General features: G+C 47.4%; 1 protein-coding gene across 1 annotated transcript in view; it reads left to right on the forward strand.

The window, feature by feature from the left end:
• Positions 1-23285, forward strand: part of SLC24A3 (solute carrier family 24 member 3) — a 444494-nt gene that overhangs the window by 261628 nt on the left and 159581 nt on the right. Inside the window, exon 3 of the mRNA XM_017666356.3 lies at positions 18054-18130. Coding sequence (XP_017521845.3) covers positions 18054-18130 — 77 coding nt within the window. The remainder of the gene's footprint in view (positions 1-18053; positions 18131-23285) is intronic.

Raw genomic sequence — 23285 nt, forward strand, 5'->3', positions numbered from 1 at the left:
TGGAGTCCTCAGAAGAGGCCTGGTTTGTTGGGGAAATGCTCTTTTGGGCATGCTGGGTACACACTGTATCTCTTGGCTGAGGCTGCTTGCTCTTGTCTTAGCCTGCTGCATTCCAAGTTAGAATAGCTCACTCTTCTTTCAGGTGGGACTAAGTGGCCTCCCCAGGGCGTGGGGTGTCGATCTGCATGGAGGGAGAGAGGATCAATGGTTGCTGATCTTCCCTTTTGGTGGGCATCTGTGTGACCATCAGCCTCGGCCATCAGGCGTTCATGTGCTGAGTGGACATGCCACCATTGTTATCTGAATATGTAGACTCTGGGGGTTGCCCATCTACAGAGATTCCCACTCAAATCAGTCATGATTTTGCTGGTGGAAAACTTTTCAAATATTTTTACCTTCACAAAGCAGAGCTGTATCTCCCTCCAGAAGTCCAGAAGTCCTCCTGCAGTGGCAGGGTTCAGTGTACAAGAGGCAGAAAATTGGCCGAGGAAAGCTTTGTGAACATGAGTCCTTGGGGTGGCTCAACAAGGATGCCTGGTCTTGTCCAAACATGTTACCTTCCAAGTTATGACATCACCTGAGAATTAAACTTCTTATTAAAATATTGAGCCTCCCCAGAATCCTACTCAATTTGAGCTATTCCTTGGATGCTTTCAGGCCAGGGGATGAGAGGAAAGCAAAATTGTTTCTTCATGCCAAATCTGAATCTGGTTCCATGCTGCCAGTCAGTTTCCAGTATACACAGCCTGGAGAGCAGCCCTTCTCAGGCCCAGGGTTTAGCTTGGTACAGAAGGAACAGGAACCCTGGTCCAACTCCGGGCTGAATGACATGGAGGGATTAAAAAGGAAACTTGCTCTGGTCATCTGGAGTAACAGGGACTTCCCTTTTCCATCATGTCACAGTTCAGGGAGACATCCCCTTCACCTGAAGGCTGAGAGCAAAAGCCACCCCAAGGGACTATCTCAGATGGGGTCTCCCAGGCATACATTGTCGTGCAAGTGATTCACTGATGGACAGTTCTCAGGAGAAAGAGAGTGAGAGGCAGGATCTCCGGAGAAGGTGGTAGCTGCACACTGGCCTCAGCCTGATCCCTCAAGGATGGTGGAGCATGTATGTCACCACATTGTTTCCCCACCTTGAGACAGGAGATTGGCTGCATGCTGCTCTGGGGGTGAGGATTTACTCTTCCAGGCATTTAGGGTGAGGTACCACACTTTGGCTGAGAGCAGTCGCTGGAAAAACAGTGTACTCTGAGCCATTAGCAGACAACATTCACAGCACTGGGTGATGGGTGCGCCTGGGTGGGCATCAGCAATGTCCACTACAGGGGTACACAGCCAGCCTGGTGCCCTGCTTAAGTTCACACAGAACCCAGTGTAACAAAGCTACAACTTCTTGTCACCTCTACAGGGAAGCACCATTCATCAGAAAGTGAGAGGTTCACTTTCTTTTCCAAGCCATTAGCCCTTAGCAGGTTTTAGGCATGTTTTATAGAGGGACAGGGAGCAGGGGTGGAGACATAAACTAGCATAGCTAGTCAGACATGATCACCCTCTCCTATATACAGCACTACCAGCCAAAGACGTAGCCACTCAGCTATTCAGCCAGGCTTGTTAAAATGAGGACATAAAAAGAGCTGACTTCATTCATTTTATGGCAGTGTAGTTTCCCCCAGGAAAGACAAGAAGACTGGCCAAAATGTGTGTGGTCCATACCTTTCGTGTGGAAGATGTTTCAAGACTTCACTCCCTTGTATATGCCTAGTCTTGTCCCTGACCATTACTGAGGCTTCTTGCCTTTTCTCAAGCTCTTGCCTTTCTGTTATTTGAAAATAGCCACAGAAAATACACACAGAAAAACTACAACCCTCCATTCTCAAACCCAAGCTGCCATTCCATTCACACCACAGGGTTGTAACACCCAGTCTCCTCCACCCAGAATCGGGGCTGCGTGATTTCTTGTCACCTGAGTCTGTTCCTACTTCCAACAGACTAAGACATAACCACAAATTCTGTTCCATTTGGCTATTTGGATCTGAGCTTCCTGGTGATGACAAGGTTTTTTTTTTAATGGTATGACAGGAGCACACAGAAATGTCTGGAACGTTTTCAGGACCAATGAAAACCCTGGGAGAAGACAATCTCATTGCCGCTCCTCAGTTCAGGCAAGTCTGGCATGCCTCCGGGATTCCTCTGTCCTCCCAACTCCGACCAGCTGGCACTGGGAGTGGAAACTTTGGCCACAGGCAGTTGTGCCTGTGGCTTCTCCACTGCCTGCTCGCCCCTGTCCCACTCTCCTTCTCACTGACGATTTCTCAGGGCAAGTCCAGTCTCGCACCATGCCATCTGAAACCCCAGCCAGCCCGTCTGCAGGCAGCGAGGACCTGAGGCACACTGGAGTCTCCGATGACAGAAACACTCATCTGCTGAACCCTAATAGGCCCCCAAGGAATTGACAGGCTGTCAAGTGATGTGTGTGGTTCTCATGGGATCCTGTCATTTGAAGGGAAAGTATGGAATACTATAGCCATACCAAGGCTGTGGGGAACAAGTTGCTGCCCACCGCCCAGCCTCCAGCCTGCACGCATGTGGTCTGAATCCCAATCTCTGCAGTGATTTAGGACAGGATTCCTTTGGGGTGATCAAAGGAATGTTTGTGGAAGAAGCACATGTGTGGTTCCTGGGTTAGCCTGGGTTCCCAGAAGCTGTGCCTGGCATGAGTGTTCATGTGCATGTGATTTTGAAAGAGCTCCCTGGGGAAACTGGTAGGAGAGTGAGCAGTGGGACCAGGATGGGAGCAGGTAGGAGAAGGGCCTGGGGTCTGCCTGAGGCTCGCAGCAGGCGTCTCAGCTCCAGGAGCCCGGGATGCTGGCTGTTGGGTGTGCTAACACCCTGGGAGCAGGCATAAGGACAACGTAAAGGGGTCAGCATGGATGCAGAGCATGGACAGAACTGTTTCCTTCCCTTCTAGCAACTTTCAGGGGAGTTTACAGGAGCATTAACTGCACCAGACCAGTTCTTCCCCAGTGTCTAAGCCTTACTCTTTTAAGTGGGAATCTTTCAGGAGCCCTAATACCAGCTCTTTCTTACCCCTGTGGGTCACAATACACCTACAGATATGAGCATCTTATGGCCATAAAATACACAAATGATAAAATGGGGCCCCAGGGGACAGATAGAGTCACTGCAAAAGGTACCAATTAGGATGTACCTCAGCGCACAGAAGAAGCCAAGTCATCTCCTAGTTCATTACAGCCTATAACAAATGTCAACATGCAAGTAGACATCCCCAGCCCTTAAGTAAGGCAAGAACTCTGAACCAGTTCCTTTTCAGGGGGAAAGGGTAGGAAACCGTTTTGTCTAAATAGGAAGCCCTGGTTGGAGAAGGCTACTCACAAGGCCTGCTGTGGACAGATTTCCAGGCACTCCAAGGTTATGTTTCTCCAGCCCACAGCTTAGCCAAATGCTCATCAGGAAAACTGGACAATTTTTGTGTTGGGTCCCATTCTGGGTTCTAATGTACCATGAAATGCTCTTTCAGATTCTGGGTGAAGTCTTTTCTTTTGGAAAAAAACAAAGCTGGTGTTCGTCTAAGCACATGCTTGATCTCTCTGAGCCTGGGAGAAGATGTGAACTAAGCCCCAACTAGCATTGGTTCTGAAGAGGCTCCTCTGGCACAAAAGGAAGGGCGCTTGCTATAGAAGACCAGGCCTCAGGATGTACGTGCTTTGTGAGCTGAGCCTCAGTGTCCCCTTCAGTAAGGCACCGAGCTCTCCAGGAGGCCATGAAAACTAGGAAAGATCCCGTCAGCATGACGGTGATGTTTTAACACATTAATGGCTATTACTGTTTCCACTGGAGAACTTGGCTCTTCAAGGAGAAATACATGAAAAAGAATTGACCCCATGAGGACACAGAGCAGCCCTGCTCCTCCCCACTCCTCCCCACCTCCCCACCTTTGTCTCTGCTTCCTCTCCCCTGGAATGCCTGCTGTGTAGCTAGGGGAGGCCTCCCTTCAGGGCTCCACTCACCAGATGCCAGCTCATGCTGATAACTTTTCTTCCCATCTCCGAACACCATTCACTGTCTTATCCATATTAATACAGATACAGATTAGTTGTAAATATGATTATAGATACAGTGATTTCAGATGGAGACAGATAATGACAGGTTGCATCTTCCAAAATGGCCACAGCAATAACTCCAGGACCACATGCTCTTCTAGAATCTTGTCCCTCCCCCAGCAAAAATCAAGAGACAGTCTACTCCCCCCTCCACCCAACTTGAGGCCAGCCAGACCTTTGTAACTACCCTGATGAACAGAAGGTGGTAGAAGTGCTCTGCATGGCTTCCCAGGTGAGGCAATGAAGGGCCAACAATCCTCCTGGCTCTGTGTCTTCACACATGTGCCTTGCAGCTCTGAGCTGCTGTGTGGTAAGTCCCCATGCTGAAGACATGCCGAGGAACACCCATGTGGAGCGGCGGATGGAGCAGAGACAGAGGCCAAGGAGCCCCCGCAGTTCCAGCCCCTAGGCTTGAGAGTCTCCCAGGACTTGTGCCAGAAAGGCAATGATGAGCAAGCTTCACGTCTCCAGCTCTAACCACTATGTCATTGCAGTCATGTGCGTGGTGGAGGAAGGACCACCTTATGTGAGCCCAGCCACCCCCAAGAAATGTGAGACATTATAACAAACATTATTGTTGCCGCAAACCACTGTTTCAGGATAGTTGTTATGCAGCAATAGATATGTGCATGATACCTGTGTGTGTATACACATATACACAAATATGCATATACCTTTGTGTGCACATACATACATATATACATACATACTTACATGTGCTGGGATATGGCCTGTCTTTTACCATCCTTTAATTTGTGTGTCTGTGTGCTTTTATCTGGCTTCTTCAACTGGGCTGTAAACTCTGCGAGGGCAAGACTGTGCTGTATATTCCCTGGTTATATTGTACACTCTATACAGTTAGACCAGCACAGCTGACACGATTACTGTGCTGTACATCCTTGAGTTAAACTGATGGAGAAACATCCATGTGCACATCTGTGTCTCTGCGAAGCTGGCTATCATTATGGGATGCAACTGTGATCATAAAGAAATCAGAGTCTCTTTGGTCCTTGAATCTCTCTCAAAGGAGTCCTGTATCCTTAGAAAGGAGCATTTGCCTGAAATCACTGAGAATGAGCCAGTCGATTTGTGTCTGTATCACAGACTCAGAGAAGGACAACTCTGCTATCACCAGTCCTCCCACCGATGGACACTCAGCAGCTGGCCTCTTGGAGGCAGTTAAGCTGGACCTTGATTCCTTGGCCCAGTACCCCCACAACGTCCGCTACTTCCGTTGTCACATTGGAAAGCAGCCCCATTGCCCACCTCCTCACCTTACTGTTACCTAGGAGACTGGAGATTTTTATGCAGACAAATTTGACACTCTGGTCCTCATTTGAGTTATGCAAGGAAACTTAAACATTGGAGTCTCTCCAAATTATAGTTATTTGTACCCCTCCCCACAAAAAAAAATTGAAAGGACCATTTTTTTAAAATAATTATTTTAATAGATTTTCTCCACAGATCTATATAAAATGCCCTGAAATTCAGTGTTTATATAAGAAAAGATCAAGGCAAGTAGTGATAGGAACTTCTTTCCTATCCTTTGGAAGTCTGCTAAGTCATTTACCCACTGCACACACTACATGTCCTTGGATGTAGGAAGGACAAGAGGCTCTTCATTTGCTTTGATCAGCCTTTTACTCATGTGGGCCCAAGATTGGTCCTGAGTTGTGACAGTAAATACATACATTTGCGTCTGGCCTATGTGAAATAATGACAAGGTTATATCACAAGGTTTATTTGCTGCCTTTATGGTTTTTTAGTTTCAAAATAATTATGTTGTTCTTTTTAAAGATTTCTTTGAATGTGTTTTCAACTCCAGCCAATCCTGCAATGAAATACAAGCACCTAGAAAAGCACAAGCTAGCCAGTGAGGACGCAAAATTCTAAGTTCTGAAGGGGGCCGGGAGGTCCTTGACTTACGATGAGGACATGGTGGCTTCTGACGAAAGAACAAAGGAAGCCTTTCCTCTTCACTTTGAACACAACTTGTGGCATTTTTTTTTTTTTTTTTTTTTTTGGTCTTGACCAGTTCAGGAACTAAGCAGAATTTTCCTTTTCTTACTTTAAAAAAAAAAAATGAAACATAAATTCCTTTGTGTGCTTGATGTAATGGCCAGATTTAGTCAAAAGATTTGTTTGCTGCCTACCTTTCTTCCTATTTCTGAAGCTTCACAAATTTGTCTGGACTTGAAAAACTTTTATTAAACACCTACCCTCGATTGCTGTGAATTTCAATTTGCCGACTTCACATGGACTGTCAAGCTGACACTTAGGGGAAACATGTAAGAGAAACCCCAGACTCGGAAAGAAAGTGGAACCCAGGTTTCACTCCTGTGGCTGTAACTGGTTTCCAATATTGTTTTGTCCCTTAGCACAAGTTCTTGCCTCTGAGCCTTTGGGCATCACCTGTCCGAAACATCAGAACTGCTGCAGATGCTTCTTTGGGTTGCCATGACCTTGAAATATTTATCATTGAGGGCTGTGGAATGCTGCAAAATCTCCTGATGTAATCCCCCGGTGTACTGAGGACTCTCTATCCAATTCTTGGTTTAGCCATGTGAGTTAGTATGAAATTCGATTACCTCCCAGCCTTTCCCTCATATCTTGTCAGCCCATCCCAGTGACCTTTATTTTCCCAGGTCATTATTTACCACTGAGCCATGCAGTTACTTTAGGCTGTGTTAGCTCCAGGGAGGACTTACTGTGGCTAATAGCAAGTTTATAGAACCTTTAATGTGAATTTAGTTTACTATAAATTTTCTGCTGCAGGTGATGATCTAGAATATATTCTGAACTTTTTTCTAGTCATAGGCTGCATTGGATTAATGTGCCTATAGGAATGATGATACACTCTGGACAAAATAAAGAAAAACAATTATCTGAAAGCTCTGGGAAGTAACTACAGTAAGCAGATAATGGAGGGAATATGAAACTTGAAAGAAGGAAGCCGCACTGACAGCCACCCCAGCCAGCTTTTCCCCTAATGAAATTCCCCAGCATGTACAGGGCATGCAGGAAAGAGTGGAGGCAGAAAGCAGTGATCTTACTAGGCTAAGGCATCAGAGACCAGAATTTGGAGCTCCCAGAAGAGCTGAAAACTGGGGTACATCCCAGAAATGAAGGAGTCACAGAGGGGAAGCCCTAAAACATACATATAAATTCCCCACAAATCCTTGTCTGACCCCTGAACCATGCATGCTTGGGGACACACCAAGCACCCCACTGAGAAACTACAACTAACTGGCTGAAACTGCTGAGTAGAGATTTCAGTAGCTACCAACACTAGGGAGAGTCTGGAGGTCAAATCCCAATGTTAAGGGACTTAATAAACAGCCCAGACTTTCCATTGAAATTCTACAAGGACCAATCCCAGGATAAGAGCATAATCAGAACAGACATTTGTTAGAAAAAAGCCTAAAACCATCGCCAGAGATGACCTTCCAGTAATTTAACTTCTTGCTAGAACAAATTCAACATTCTTCAAAGGAAGACAACAGAATCCAGAGTCTCCTCACCTTATCATCCACAAAGTCAAATATGTAATAAATTACTACACACACATCAAGTATATTCTGTCCCAATCCCCTTGTTTTGATCTCACCTGCTCCACACTGTGACCAGTCTTGTGGTAATTACAAGACAACACAATGACCTTCTTAAGATATCTTCCTTGTCATTAGTTCCTACTCTTAGTCTATACCCCACAAGCCTAGTTGGAGAACATTGTGGAAGCAAAAGGCACTCAGTCTTTTTCATTCAAAGCTATAATGTGCCATCACTAGAAACCAGAGATGGGCCAAGAGAGTGGAGAGAAAAGGACATGAGAATTTTTGTTTGGAATGTTATACTCTTATTTTTCATTCATATTCAATGACAGATGTTTTACAAGAGAGGGATCCAGGATATTTGGAATCTAGACTTTGGATATGCACAAACCTAGTGACCCAAGTAAAAAGCCTCCAGTTCAAATCTACCTATGAAAGAGTTTGAGGTGTAATAAAAAATTCTTGGGTGCTTTGGCCTAACTCCATAGGTAAACAGGCAAAAGATATCTAACACATAGTAACCTAGAAAGGAAAATGATTTCCTTTAGGTAATATCTCCATTTATCTCTTAAGGAGAGGCCAGAGATTGCCAGATGCTAAATGAGGAGTGAGCAACAGTTTGTATTTTGCCAACTGAATTAGCCAATAATTTATTTACATCTCTTCCTACAACTAGCTGTGAGTTTTCTTAGATGTTTATTTCATTATTATAGACTAGATTTCAAGCTAATATTTTATAAGTGTGTAAAACCTAACACATTTGTTTTAATATATTTAGTATCTTTGGGAAACTGTATTGAAATTCTTTTAGTTCCCCCTTCAATGGATTATATTCTAAAAGATGTGCAGATCAAAGGACATGATGGCAGTATCCGTATTACCAAGATCCAGGAGTGCCAGTTATTCTTTAATTATATAACTTTGTCAGCAAAGCTTCAGTGAAGGGGAGTAAGAAACACACACATCCCCATTCCCATTTTCATAACCATGGCTGACAATGTTAGTAGGTTAAGATGTTCTACCACACTGAGCCCCTGGTACCAGGCAGTCTTTCCCAGTCAACTAATGAACATGTGAGGTCCATTTTCTACCCCTGAAGCTGATGATTGTGGAATAATATCATGGAGAAAGGGGAAGAGCATGTTTTGAAAGGGGAATCTGAGGGAAACTTTAACTGTGTTTCTCACCAAATCCTTCTGTTAATACCTTTCCAGCTGTGGACCAATAAAACCTGAACAATGACTTGTATCTCCAAAATATGATGGATGAGCATTTTTAAAAATCACTGACTTTGAAATCTCCAGTCATTGAGCATGCATTTCATCTTCTATAAAACAAATGCATACGGAATAAAAAAAATTCAGTGCAGATTTCCGAGAGGAATTGCTACATTCAAAAAGGACTATTTTAATTGTAGTTTTCCTAAGAAACTTTTCCATGCATTTTCATCCTTTCCAAGAGTGCTGAGAAGGAATGGGCCTTCCTTTTAGCCATGTACATCCTCCTAAGAAGCTATTTAGTGGGTTTCTGTATACATCAGCTTGTTGGCCTGAATTTCTCTGGATTGATAAGCAGACATCGGAGCATGAGAGACGTAACACCTGGGTCAGACCCCAGTTCATCCATCCAAACATTCTACCTCTGATTTGACACCAAGAGACATTTTGAAGGCTAGAGGAGTCCAAGGAGGGCATAAAATTCGGGACACCATGGGGCTATTTACCATAAATATTTCATTTCCTTTAATGAGAATTCATTACTGACACAGCTGTAGTAATCCCACGTGAGCAACAAATGCAAGTTGTAGGCTCTTGCCCCTGCAAATAGGCCTCCTTCTATCTGCTACCATGTCTGTGGCCTGAGAACACTACATTATTCATGGATTCACTGTATTTTCTACAGTACCTACTGGCTCAGGAACATGAGAGGCATTGATGCCATGTCTTTTTATTATTGATAAAGAAATAGGGTTCTAGTTCATCAGATTACATTTCCGTGTCCTACCAAAAGTCTATGTAACTAAATGACGGGGGTTCTTCAGTTGCAGAGAATGTCTATTCCTTTCCAGGAGAAAAGCTTGTGGGATGATTGCTAAAATCTCCTGCCAATGGGAATGTGAGAGAAAGAGCTCTGAAGTGGAAGTCAGGGAACCTCTTGTGGGTGTGTTGGATTGACCTCAGCACCATGACAAAGGGGCAAAGGCAGTGAGGCGTGAAGTGCTTCCATGCTGCTAGTGACAATGCAGGATGCATCATTTCTCTATAAAGGCATGGAAAGGAGGCCACTGAAGACAGTTGCCATCCGTGGCAGGGGAGGGGATTCACCTGAATATGCATGAGTCGTCTGCTGAAAAAACTAACCTTTGTTGAAATGGGAAGATACAAAGGTGCAAAATTCTTAGATCCCCTGGTCTAAATATAGGTTCATCAAGTAGGCCCTGAGGCAGATTTATGTACAAGTTTATTTGAGTTATAGTCCCGATAGGGGAGTTAGGAAGTGAGACAGAGAGGGGAAAGCAGCCAGTCAAGAGGGTTATAAGGCCAGTTGTCACTCTGGGCAACTAGAACTTATTGCCGCTGAGACTGCTAGCAAACAATGCAGAACACACCTCAGAGTTCTCACCCAAGGGGTGAGGGAGCTCAGTTATTTATGCACCCACCGTCTATCAGACTTTAGTTGAAGGTTTCTCCTGGGGCAAAGAGCAGTATAAAAACTCCAGCTTATCCAGACCCTGGTATCTGGTCGGCACACTCTCTCTCAGCTTTGGAGAAAGACCTCAGGCAGAGAGATACCAGTGCTGTAGTTGCTCAGCACAAAAGTGGAAGGACCTCAGGAGTGTGGACAGGGCATTGATATCCTGAGAAACACACCTTGTCCATATTTCTCCCTCTCCATTATTTAATAAAATTAAAGGAGCTACCATTTGATAATCACCTGATTCTAGGTACTACATATTTAATAAGCAGCATCACAATTCATCCTCATAATGACCACCTAAATTGGTATTGTTTTTATTCTCCTATTTTGCACATAAAGACATTAAGACTGAAAGCAGTTAAGGAATTTCCCTGAGGCCATAGAATTCATGAGTGGTGAACAGGGTTTCCCATCCAGGTCTTCAGGCTCTTGTAAAACCCTGGCTGCCTGTGGAAGCAAATGTCACCACACAAGCATGTGGCTAAAACAATTCTCTGAGCAGAATTTGTTGGTAATATTTTTGGTCAATATTTTGATAATCCCTTTACTGAACTCTTGGTTACCATGACCTGCAGCTACAACCTTCTTCATGAGATGCTGTTCATGGTCTTGTTCCAGTTCACACATCAATCCATTTAAATCCAGAACTTTGTTTCTGGCTTTTGAAGGGAAGGACTTGTACCCTTAAAAGTCAAGGGGAAAAGAAGGTCAGTTTGCCCTTTCTAAAACAAGAAGAATCATCCTGCTAGAGAGTCAGACCCCAGTTATGATCTCAGCTCTTCCACTAACATCTGTGTGAACTTGGGCTTGTTACTTGCCTTCTTTGGGCCTCGATGTATTATCTGTAAATTCGGGGTAATGATTCCTACCATGTAGAAACAATGAAAAGTAGTAAGTATATATTTACAGTACTCAGTGAAGGTTAGTTCCACCCCTAAAGTCAGAATACTTAACTTATTGGAATGACTGAAGAGAGAATGGAGTCTAACATCCACTCAACTGGTGGCTCCACTTCTCAGTAGCCAGGATATGCATGCTTCACCTTTCTGTCACCAGGGCTGAGTATGGTACCCAGCACATGGTAAGGGCTGAATAAGTCTGCACTTTTTTGCACATGATTGATTTGTTATTAAGACATGGTCCTTAGAACCCGACACCAATTCCCGAGATGACCCCACAACAGCCTGCGGTTTTCTGGGACACCCTGGGCCCTCTGATGGCCATACGCATTTCCCCTTGCACTGCTGTGTCTTGCTGAATGTCAGGGAGCCTAAGAGGAGGGCACTGTATCATCTCTGAAACTTTTCCAGAGACTAAATGTTTAGAAAATTCAGCTGTGAATATATCCAGTTTCACACAAATTCTTCTGTAATGACAAATGTGTTTATTTGATCAATAAACACTCATTAAGCAACTGTTCTGTGCTGGGCTCTTAGCTAGGTGCTAGGCATACAGTGAAAAGAAGAGGGAATTTCCAGAAAAATGTACAGAGAAGAATGAAGTTCCTCCATCCTTAACTGCCTTCCCCAAGTCTAGTGGAGGAGAGAGAAGAAAATAAAAATTGCTGTGAGGCTAAGGCCTCATGTGCAAAATGCCATGGGGATGCCGAAGACCATATTTGCTATTGCATTACTTAGGGTGGGCTTGGATATGCTGGGTAACAAATAGCCCAAATCTCAATGGCAAAGAGAATAAAAATGTTATTTTTTACTCATGTTCCATGTACAAAATGGAATTCTGGTATGACTCACTTGGGGACCCAGGCTGACAGAAGGTTCATCCTGATCTTCATGTTCATGAATGTTTTTAGGTAAGAAAACACAATTTGGTGAATCAGACACTAGCTACTCCAGCCTGCCCAGAGATTTGACACGTGTCATTTTGTTCACATTTCATTAACCAAAGCAAGCTGCATGTCCCCTCCTAACCTGAAAGGGGACCTAGAAGAGTATTCCTTCCAGGTCCCCAGAATAAGAGAAATGGGATATCTGTGAACAGCCCAAATGGCCACTGGAGTTGGAATCCAGTTGTTGGGAGTTTTACTGAACTATCGCTCCCTGTGTCATTTCTCAGTTAATAATTCTGCCTTGTGTTTGGACAGAAACCATCACTTGGGAGAAAGGCCTCTGAGTTTGTTCGTTCTTGCATTCACTTGGTATTTATTATTCTCTTTCGTGGGGCCCAGCCTGGTGCGTGCTGGCCACAGAGAGAGAAATGACAGGGTTTCTGCCCTCATGGGCCTCACAGTATAGTTGAGTCAAAGGTACAGGCAGGCAACCAGTGACAGCAGTTCAGTTAGAAACCCACTTGTTGGCCACTTGCACAGTACACTGGGCCACAGAAAAGTCCTTTTGGGATGTACTGAGCCTCACCTGGGGCTGCTCTACTTGATCCAGGGCAGTTAGTACGTCTGAGGATGCCAGGAATGTCCCTGCAGCTCTTTTTTTCAAACAAAACAGAAAATAGTCTCCATCCCCTGCAAACCTCCATTTAGGCTCATCAGACTCGAACCTCCGGAGAGCAGCCGGGGGAGCAGTATGGCAACGCAGTTGCCATGGTAAGGGGAGCCCCCTCAGCCAGGGCTTGGGTTTCTATGGGAACCACACAGCTTGCCTTGCTGGCCCCTGGGGCTGGAGATGTTCTGAAAGGAAAATCGGGCGACAGCAAGAAACCACAGAAAGAGACTTCAAGGATTTTGAAGGCATTTAGGGGAACCCTCAGCCTGCTGTGTAGCTGTCCCCAGCACGCCATGTGTGCCGTTTGACCCAACAGCGTGAACACCGGGGGCACTTACTTGGAAGCCATGTGTTCACGCAGCCTCTTTGGACTAAACAGCACCCTGGAGAAACAGATGCCAACACAAGGCAGGCAGGAATTGGCCATAGGTGGAATTCACCCCAAGACCAGAAAGGAATGTGTCCCTGGCCCCATGCTGGGTCAGCATCCCATCAGTGTTATAATAATGAAGAATAGTGATGCATAGCTCAGGGAGCATGGTGGGGTAGCATTCTCCCAGCCCTCTGCAAGGATGGGCTCCACACATCCAATTTTATGGATGAAGGAAGTGGAGCTCTGACAGAGAAAAGGATAACCATGAGTGGTACACGCAGGACCTGAACCTGGGCCTGATTCCCCACTGTGCACCACTATGCAAACTCTAACCAACCGCCCAAGGAGGATGTTAGGTTCTCAGGTAGGGCTAGCATCCTAGCTCACGCTTTGACTAAGAAATGCCCCTAGTTCCTTTCGATTTGGGCATGAGGAAGCCAGGATGGCATCAGCACAGCTGTCAGCTCCACAGGAGACACTAGAAGCCCCACCTTGTCTTCTAGATGAGAAAACTGAGACCAAGAAGCACTGAGGAGAGCCTTCCAACCCAGTGTGCCGCTGTCTGCATAAACTCTTCTTGGACAGCCGTGTCTCTTCTGGAAACATTTCCCAGGTGTGCTCATGGCACCACTGTGTCGGCCAGGTGGGGACTTTGCTGGGTCTAAAGGGTGCAAACTCAGCAGCTGGCAGCTCTTTACTGATACCACTGGGCCAGCTGGGCAAGGCTGACTTCCTCCATCCCTGGCTTGTCCAGGCTGCTCCCTTCAAGTGCTTAATCCTGCTAACACTTATTAGCCATCTGCTGTCTGCACCAACTTCCCTCTGTGCTTGGATTAGAGGAGCAGTAAGAAGGGACCTCAGAGAAAGGGGGCCCCTGCACTGTAAGGAAGGAGGAGTCTGTAGAGACCCAGTCCCCCTCCTGTGCTGTGATGCTCAGCCAGGATTCAGACAACGTCTCAGCCTTCCTGAGCCAGCAGGAGCTCTAGGGGCCTGACCCCATCTGAGGGCACAGCCTCCAGCAGGGTGTCCTCCAAGAGCCCCAGCAGGTCCCACATTTGGCTGGGCATCCAGACCTCTGCTGAGACCCTTCCACACCATAACACAAAGCCCACTGGATCCATTTACTCATAGCCGTGTTCCTCATCCACTTGCTGTTTGTAGAGTGCCAAGAGGATTTGCATCAAAATGCCTGGACTCAAAACATAAATGTGTCCTTACCGACTCAGTACCCTTAATGGAGCCGTCACACGGCAGGCCCTGGGTTACCTCAGGAATGAAGTGGCAGACAGGCAGGGAGCACTAGCTGGCGCCAGTGTGGCCGCCTTGCAGAGGCAGACTGGGGGGACTGGCGCCTGTGGCCTTTGCTCCCTCACATGCTGCTTTCAGCCCATGTGCACTCAAAGCCACCTTTCTCCTCATGTAGAAAGCCTGAGGAGCAGGAAATAAAGTAGCCAGCTTCCACATATCAGGCACAGAATGTACCTCTGTCCCACCCTCTCCTCCTCACTGATGGTAAGCAGTCCTCACGTGCAACTGTTTTGCGTGACACCCACCACTGTTCCCTGAGGGTCATGGCTATTGTGAGCCATCATTAACTTGGCGCACAACCCCATCTCCAGCTCTGGGAATGAGAGCGCAATAGGATTGTCATATTTAAACTCTGAACTGGCCAGTGCAGCAAAGCCCTGGGGCAGCTACACAAAAGAAATGCGAAGAACAAAAGCATCCACTTGTCTCCCCCCAGTGCAGAGTGGTAGAATGTAGATCAGTTCAGTGCCCTGCTTGGAGGATGTCCCTGCAAGGAAGAAGTCAGCTGGCAGGGTAAGCATGCACATGGGCACCAGGAGCTGGGATGGCAGCTGCGAGGGGCATCATCAGCCTGCCGTTGCTGGATGTGTGGCCCTGCTCTGCAGCTTCGGGCTGAGGATCTTCAAGTGTGGTATCTAATCCTCTGTGCCCTGGGTTCCTCTTCTACAAAGTGGGAATAATGGCTCTCTGTGAGGATAAAGAGGATGCCGCATGCAGGGCACAGTGTCCGCCCGAAGCCAGAGCCCGATGAACATGCACCATTATCATCTTTGCACACAGTATGTCAGTTGTCCTGCCCATCCAAAGCTTCGTCTCAACCCATTTGGTCCGCACCAGCCAGCCCAGCCCAATCCTCCCTTCCCAAGGGTACTGAAATTTATACCAAACAAAGGAGTTATTCAGAAAGGAGAAGCTGCAAAGCTTTGGGCAGTGGTTGTCCTTTTTTTCAGAAGCAAAGATTGGAACACAAGGTCTGGGCAAGTGCAGGCAAATATGGGAACCAGTCAGTGCAGGAAAGTCTGGGGTGCAGGACAGGCCTGACCTGCAGGGGCCTTTCCTCTCCTTACCTTTGTCCTCTTCCCCACCAGAGAGGCTGTTGATTTCCTGGGCTTCAAAGTGTGCAGAAAGGAACATTTCTCATGTTTCTGACCCATCTGGATTTCTTGGGGAAGGGAGGGAAATGTGAAAGCCATCGAGTGGTTATCTGGACTAAAACTCATTTACTTAGAGTGTGTTCAAAGAAGTTCAAAGGAGAAAGCCTGAGTGGGCATCTCTTAAAATGAAAGCCCTCCTGTGAGCAGATGGAGAGCCAGAGGTGGGGAAAGAAGAGCAGGCCAGAATGATGGGGCTGCAAAGGCCAGGTCTCTCCAGGTCTGCCTGTGTGGGTACCATTGCAGCAGGGGGGTTTCAGGGAGGAGGAACTAGAGTTGTTTATCATCAGGGGGCTGGAGAACGAACAAGAGTGCACAGCCAGTGTTGTTGGGCCTGTGGAGGGAAGATGTTAGAACAGAGACATCTCAGTGAGGTGCCTGGATCACTGCAGCGCCTACACCTGGCTGATGAAATTCTGGCTTGATCTGTGTACTCTCATCCCCTCCTGGTAATTTTCAGCTTGTAGGTGCATTTGGTCCTCAGATGAAATCCTCCAGGCTTGCCCTCATTTCCCCCCTTCATTGATTGGAAGGACTCAGGGCAGCCCATTTAGAAGAACTTCAGCTTGGAGAGACATCTGAGGCCATCATGACATCCCTGTCTTTCCGTGTCTACCCCATCTCATCTCTTAAAGGATCACATAAAACTAATGTGTGTGATTGGCTGGTCATGTGCAGGTGGGCCATGCTTTATGTGCTAGATGTACAGCCTGCCTCCCACACAGCTCCCACCAAGAATGCACAGTGCCTTCATCCAGTGGTGCCCTGGAAGCAGAGAGCAGAGCCTTTCCACAGAGTAGCCAAAGGCTGTGTCTTGGACAAACCCCTGGCCACCAGGCTGCAGTCCTAGTATGTGTTCTGTGCAGTGTCCAGGATCCCCAGGAGGTCTGGGCCCTAGGTGCCCTAAGCAGTCACCCGCCTGCTTGTTAATGCCACTGTCTCCCTCCCTGGTCTCATCAGCCTCCTCATTCACAGCATCTCCAGGGGTCACCTCCTAAATAAACTACATGTCCCCAAATCCTTGTCTGAGGGTCTGCTTTTGGGGCAACCTAACACAAGACAAGTGGTAAGCAGGTGCCATCTTGTGCATCTCCCATTGACCAGTGATGGTTTCCCCGCAGACCCACTGAGGAGGAGTTGTGGACCTTGCAGAGCTCTGAGGGAAAGGTCATCTCATCAGCTGGTGACACCTACTAAAGGTGGGGCCGAGGGCAGGGTAGGGCCCCGCAGCTTCCTGCAGTCTGGTCTGACAGTCCTCCAGAGAGGAGAGCATGGGCCCCATGAAGGCCCTACCATGAAGGTTGGTTGGTATTTATGAGCAGCAGGAAGAGGAGGCACAGTTGACAATTGGCCCTATTCCAGGCTGATGATAAAATCTGTGCAGATAAATGAACAAAGATATAAGAAAGGAAATGCAAGATGTGTTCAGGGGATAGCACACCTTCCCGTCTGATGAACATGGGAACACATGTAATGGTGCTAAATTTCCCCTGGCTCACCTGCCGCCTGGCATGCAGTGTCTGCTCAGTCAGTAATTGCTCAGTGGGCCATGCTTTATGTGCTAGATGTACAGCCTAGCCCCATGTGCAAAATGAATGAACACATGCAAAGTATAAAAAGAGGGAGAAGAAAGTTCTAGTGGGAAATAGCCTGGATTAGCTTCAGAAAAACTGTTTGCAGACTTGGACTTTCATCTCCCAACATGGAAGATTTGGGAGCTGGAAGAGGGAATAAACATCACTGTGGCTGATATTCTGGTTCAGTTGCAAATATGGGTCAAGTTCAAAAGGGAGTCAAAACCAGGGAGGGAGTTGTAATAGACACATAGCAGAGGCCCCAAGCTAGAGCAGGCACAGTGGGAAATGAGGGACAATTTAGAGCAGTGGCCTTAACCCTGTATGTGCCATAGACCTTCTTGGTAATGTAGTGAACCCACAGACTTCTGCTCAGAAAGATGTTCCAAAGCATGCAATAAAATACATAAGGTTACAAAAGGAAACTCAGCATATTAAATGAAGTTGTCAAAGGATTATAAAATAAATATGCATGACAGTAGTTCACATATTTCCTCATTAGCACCTTAAGACATAAGTAATGATCTGAACACCACTCCACCATTGATGTGGTAACGGAACCACACCAAGTGTGGTAGGATAAGGTGTCATGAAAACACCTGAGGCAGGCAGAGTCCCAGGTACCCCCTGTGGATCACTGCCTACCTTCTGAACAAAACGCTACTTTCCGGTCAGAGATGAATGAGCATAAAGGTGTAATTTTTCTCATCCAAATTCATGGACAGCATGTTAAAATGAGGGCTGGCAGCAGCACCAAAGACCTCCAGCACTGAGAATGTTGTCATCAGTACTGAGCTGGTTTTCTCTCTCCTTCTTCAGCCCTGCACGAGTTCCCCAATGACATCTTCACCAACGAGGACAGAAGACAGGGAGCAGTGGTCCTCCATGTGCTCTGTGTGAGTCCCCCTCCCGTGGGTCTGCCTGGAGGGGCTGGAAGGGGAGGCCCAGCTGGGGTGGGTGCACAGTGAGGGCCCACAGAGTCATGGCGCCTCCTCCTGTCCACACACTTGGTGTGCATCCCCTCACCCCTGTTGGGGGTGATCTCCAAATGTACCCTTGTTGAGGCCACCAGTTTGTAAGCTGGAAGATAATCTGTATATATTCTTTGGTTGATACCAGTGCCCAAAGCATGGGCTCCGGGGTAAAACAGACTTGCTTTCCACTGTTAACCCTTGCTCTCTCTCTGCTCAAACACCACTGTATTGAGGAACCCTTCCTCACCAGCCTTTCTAAAATACCACTTGTCTAAAACGTCTCTTACCCACCTTTATTTTTCTCCATATCACTGATCACAGCATGTCATAATATTGCACGTTTATTTGTTATTGCCCATCATCATCATTCACATGTATGCCCCTAAACAAATGAGGCTTTGTTTTGTACATGGCTCAGTTCCCAGACCTGTTCCTGGCACATGGTAGGGACAAAGAATTTGTTCCATTGATGGGTTAAATGTAAGAACTTCTGGCACACAGTAGGTGATCAGTAAAAGTTTGTCCTGGATCTTAATATCCACCATGACTCTGGTATTCCTCTGCAGACCCAGATTGAAGGCCTTTGATTTTTCCTCATCCCCATTTGGGAAGTTTGGGGGGGTGTATGTGAAGATGGATCTAAGGAGTAGCTGCAGAGTCAGAAAGACCCAGGCCAGATGCTGGGCGTGTCACTGCTTTCCCATCTCCACGTTATTCACTCTCCCCCAGGGTTCTCTTAATTGCATTCTGGTTATTTATTGCTTTAAAATAGATTCTCCAAATTTAGTGACATACCCAGTAACCCCTTCTACTGATCATGGACTCTGTGAGTCAGTAGTTCAGAAAGGGCATGGAGGGAATGCCGTACCAAGTATATGGGGTGGGACAGTTGGGTCTGCTGGTGATGCCTGTGGTGGGGCTGGAGAACCCCCTCCCAGAGGGCATCCACATGCCCTTGTCTGGTGTCCAGGCCAGAGGACCAGCTCAGCTGGCACTGTTGTCCAGAGTGCTCCCGTGTGGCTCCTCCAGCATGGCCCCATGGGGCAGCCCAGGGCTCAGAGAGGGTGGGCTACAGTGAACGAGGAGTAAGCTCCAAGGCCTCATATGCCCCAGCCTCAGAAGCCACACACATCCTTTCCACCAGATCCCATTGCTGTCACAGTGTACCATGACTCAAGGGTCGCAGACAGAGAACTTACTTCTCAATCCACCCCTGGAGCAGGTCAGGAGGCACACCCTGGGCTCTGGAGTTGGAGCAGATGCGGGCTTATGACCCAGTTCTGCTGACCTTGCTTTGTGTGTAGCTTCTGATGAGATATTTGACCTCTCTGGACCATAAGCGGCCCTAAGCCTGACTTCCTTCATGGTGACAGCAATCAACTCTGCAAGCCTTTCCCCACTTAGCCCAATCCCCCAGGAGCCTCCTCCCAAAAAAAAGGCATGAGAAGTCCCTTTATAGCAAAGACATTCTCTAAAAATACCAAATGATAAAACAGACGCTTTGCAGTCCTCCCTGCCCTTCAAGAGAGTCACATGCAGGGAGCAATTAATACGGATGCCAGCTGCCCCCTTCGGCACCAAGGAGGCTCCCTTGTCTCATGGCTGAGGAGACCCAGACACTGGGTCGGGTCCAGAATTCCCCTGGAGCCATTAGCACCCTGATGGCTCAACATGTGAGATGCAAGCTTCCACTCTGGGCACAAACAGCTTCCATCCTCCCCAGGCAGTGCTGTGGCCGGCAGCGGGCAGGGTGCCTTCTCCCCATCCCCCTCAGGGTGCTCCGAGTGCAACTGAAAGCAGAGCAGGGTGACTTTGCCTTGCTCTTACTGTGCCAAGGGCACCGTCGAGCTCTGCACCTATGGTGGTACATTCCCAGGGGCATGAAGGCACAGTGGGCACAGATAATCCCCCTCGACACTGCCCTGAAGGAGTGACATAAGCCTGTAGCTTGCACTTGGTCCTCACTGATACCATAGTCACCTCCTGCCCTGGGCCCTGCATTGTAGAAATCACAGGGCAAGGAGTCCAGGGGCCAAGATGGGCATTTGACCCTTCAAGACCATGCCGTAGGCTCATGGAACTTCAGAATTCTCTGCCCAGATCACCCATGCCTGCTGCCATGGCCGGTGCAGCCCTCCTCCCCGGATCTGCCTCTCAGAGAGGAGAGACCCCAGGAGAGAAGCTTGAACTTGCCGCCTGGGGCATCCTCAGGTGGGATGCAGTGCAGGGTGGAGCCAGGCTCAGACCAGAGGAAAGCTCCTCTTCTATATGGCAGAGACGCATGTCAGGGTGGGCCTGCCCTCACTGAGGTCAAGGACCAAATCTTACGTTATCTTACAAGAACATAACCCCAGGAGGATGTAAGCCTCATGAGAGAAGCTCCTTTGTATAGTGTCTGGTGCTTTGAGCAACAAAAATTGCATGATTCAGTGCAGGAATGAGTGATCCTTTTTGTCCTTCACCTACCATGATGCCCAGTGCATTTAGGATGCCCAAGAATTGTTAGATGAACGTCAATGGATGCAACAAGGAACGCTGCCAGAGGAAACCTGTAGCATTTCAGTGTCAGCAGGAAATAGATGAACGTGCAAGGCAAAGCTGCCAGGAGCCAAGTACGACTTTCTGCCCTCGGTTGTCTAGAAGGCGTTGCTAAGCATCTGCAATCTGATAGCACAGGGCCGGACCCTTCTAGGAGCCTGAGATACAGCCTACCCTACACGGCCCCACTGTCTTGTGAGGAGGCCCACTCATGGACAGCTCCTGCCACATGCTGAGTGCTGGCCACTGGGTCTCTGCCACGTGCGTGGGAGCACAGAGAAGGCATGGTCTGGTGTTGGGAGCCGCATTTGAGCTGGACTTGAAGAGTGGGTAGGCACTTTCCAAAGAAGGGAGAAAAGGAATTCCAGGCAGGAACAGGAAACCCATGATCAAAGATGAAGAGACTGGTGAGTCAGGGGGTCTGCAGTGAGCAGAAGCTGAGGGTGTGGAGAGGCCAGGGGTGGGGGCCCGCCCCTAGGAGGCACTGTGAAGTGACTCAGCTTCCACGTGGGAAATGGTGGGAAGCAGATTCCTGATCTTACAGTCCCTCCTTGCCCAGGGAATAGCGTCAGGCATGGCCAGAGAGGACCCCAAGTGTTCTGCCCTCCAATCATGGGAGAAAGACCCAGGTAGGCCACAGAAAGTGGCTCAGGGCCATCTGTGCAGCAGTCCCAGAGTCCCAGCACCCTAAGGAGCACTCAGGCTGGGGAGGGGTGGTGGGAATGTGAACCAGCTGTCTCTAGGCCCCTGAGACCCTGGTGGGCCTTGTCCAGTGAGGGGAGGGGCCAGAGGTGTGTCCTGCCATCCCGACTGCCCCAGAGAGAGGGCTGTGGGGCTGTCCTTTCATGGAATTAACTGGCTGTAATTTTGGATCTCAACCAGGGAGTCCCTTCAGACCATACTCAAAATCCTGTTAAGCTGAGCATTTGCATCCAAACCCGAACTTCCCCATTCCGTTTAGTCCCCTTGAGTTTTGCTTTGCACGTAGGGCCCTGTAAAGCTCACAGCTTTCAACCAGCCGGGTACTGGTCTGTGGACACAGATGGGTCTGAGGACCCCCCTAAAACAATCTTTTAACTCTTAGATATCAAAGCTTGCTTCTCTCTTTCTTTTCTTTCATTCAAATGCCTCCCCCTTTTGTGTGAGCTTTGTGGAAATCCAACAGCCATTTATGGTTGAACTTTCCCAGCCCAGTAACTTTCATTTTTTCCCTTGGAACTTTCTAGTTTTGTGAACTTCAGAAACTCTAAATCCCAGGAATACACTTAAAAAAATAATTTCTGTTCTTTCTGACTGTTTTTCTTCTATGGGTTCCTATCTAGTGTGGAAACCCATCATTTGTATATCTTTATCAACAGTGAATATCCCCGAGAAAACACACTTGTCTTAGAACTTACTTGGTAACCAATCTGTTAAAATGTTGAGGCACTATGTCCTATCTGTGAGGAAATTTGCACCTTATAAACTCAGGGAGACTCCCCCAATAGAGGAAGATGCCTGTGAATAATCTTCTAGGATCATAGTTTATTTGTGATTTATAAATAGTCTGTGAAATTTTGCTGATCATACCTCATGTAGGTAGTTGAATCTTTGAGATTATAAGCCAAACTACACATTTTCTCTTCTAGTAGGAGAAGCTTTAAATGATCAACATTTGAAATTCTTGCTCAGAATGGGCCTATCCTTAATAAATTAACCTCCACAGCAGAAATAAATACGCTCTGTTAACTTTGTCAGCTTCCCTGACCTTCAAGCCTTCTTTCCGCACGTGAATGTAATCGCCCTGTCCCTGTAGGCACATGTTCCTACAAATTTGTGTGTGAGGCGGTGTATAGGGTACTTACTATGTTCCTCAAAATGATTGTACAGCCCTTACAAAGGCAAAGACCTTACAAAGGCCAAGGGAGCCTCTGTGGAAGTTGGGCTCCTAACTGGTCCAGCAACTCGGACCAGCCCAGGAAAGAAATCAGTGAGAATGTTTCTGATGTCCATCTGCATATTTTAAAATCTAGACATGCTCCAAGAAGCCCCATAGGAAGCTTGAATGTTGACTCTGTGGGCACAGAAGGGACTTCTTCCTCGTGGAGCTGCTAGGGTGGCTGCCATTTGGGCCACACCAGGCTCCCTTCCCCTGCCATCTGCCACAGGCCTGCTCTGGCCAGTGGTGGGGACTCCCTTCCAATCTCCATTAAACTTCAGTGTTTGTGCCCATTACAGGAGGTGGGTTCTGTCCAGGGTGGGGCATTTAGGAAGTACAGGCAAGATTCTTGTACTGGGACGTCAGGCCAGAGCTTCCACACATGCAGACTCTCCAGGAATGGCAATGATGTCAACCCTATGACGTCCCCAAATAACGATGTTTAGGGCTTGACCCCAACATCATTGGTCTCCCCCAAACCCCTAGTGCACATTTCTCTTCTCCTCCAGTCCAGAGAATTTTTAATCTGGTTTGGGAATTGGAGAAACTTGGTTCTGTGAGCCTGAATCCACATTGTGTCTCATTCCCAGATCAGCTTTTTAAATTCAAGAATTTGCTAAT

This window comes from Manis javanica, chromosome 5 (assembly GCF_040802235.1).
Source record: "Manis javanica isolate MJ-LG chromosome 5, MJ_LKY, whole genome shotgun sequence".
Classification (NCBI taxonomy): Eukaryota; Metazoa; Chordata; class Mammalia; order Pholidota; family Manidae; genus Manis; species Manis javanica.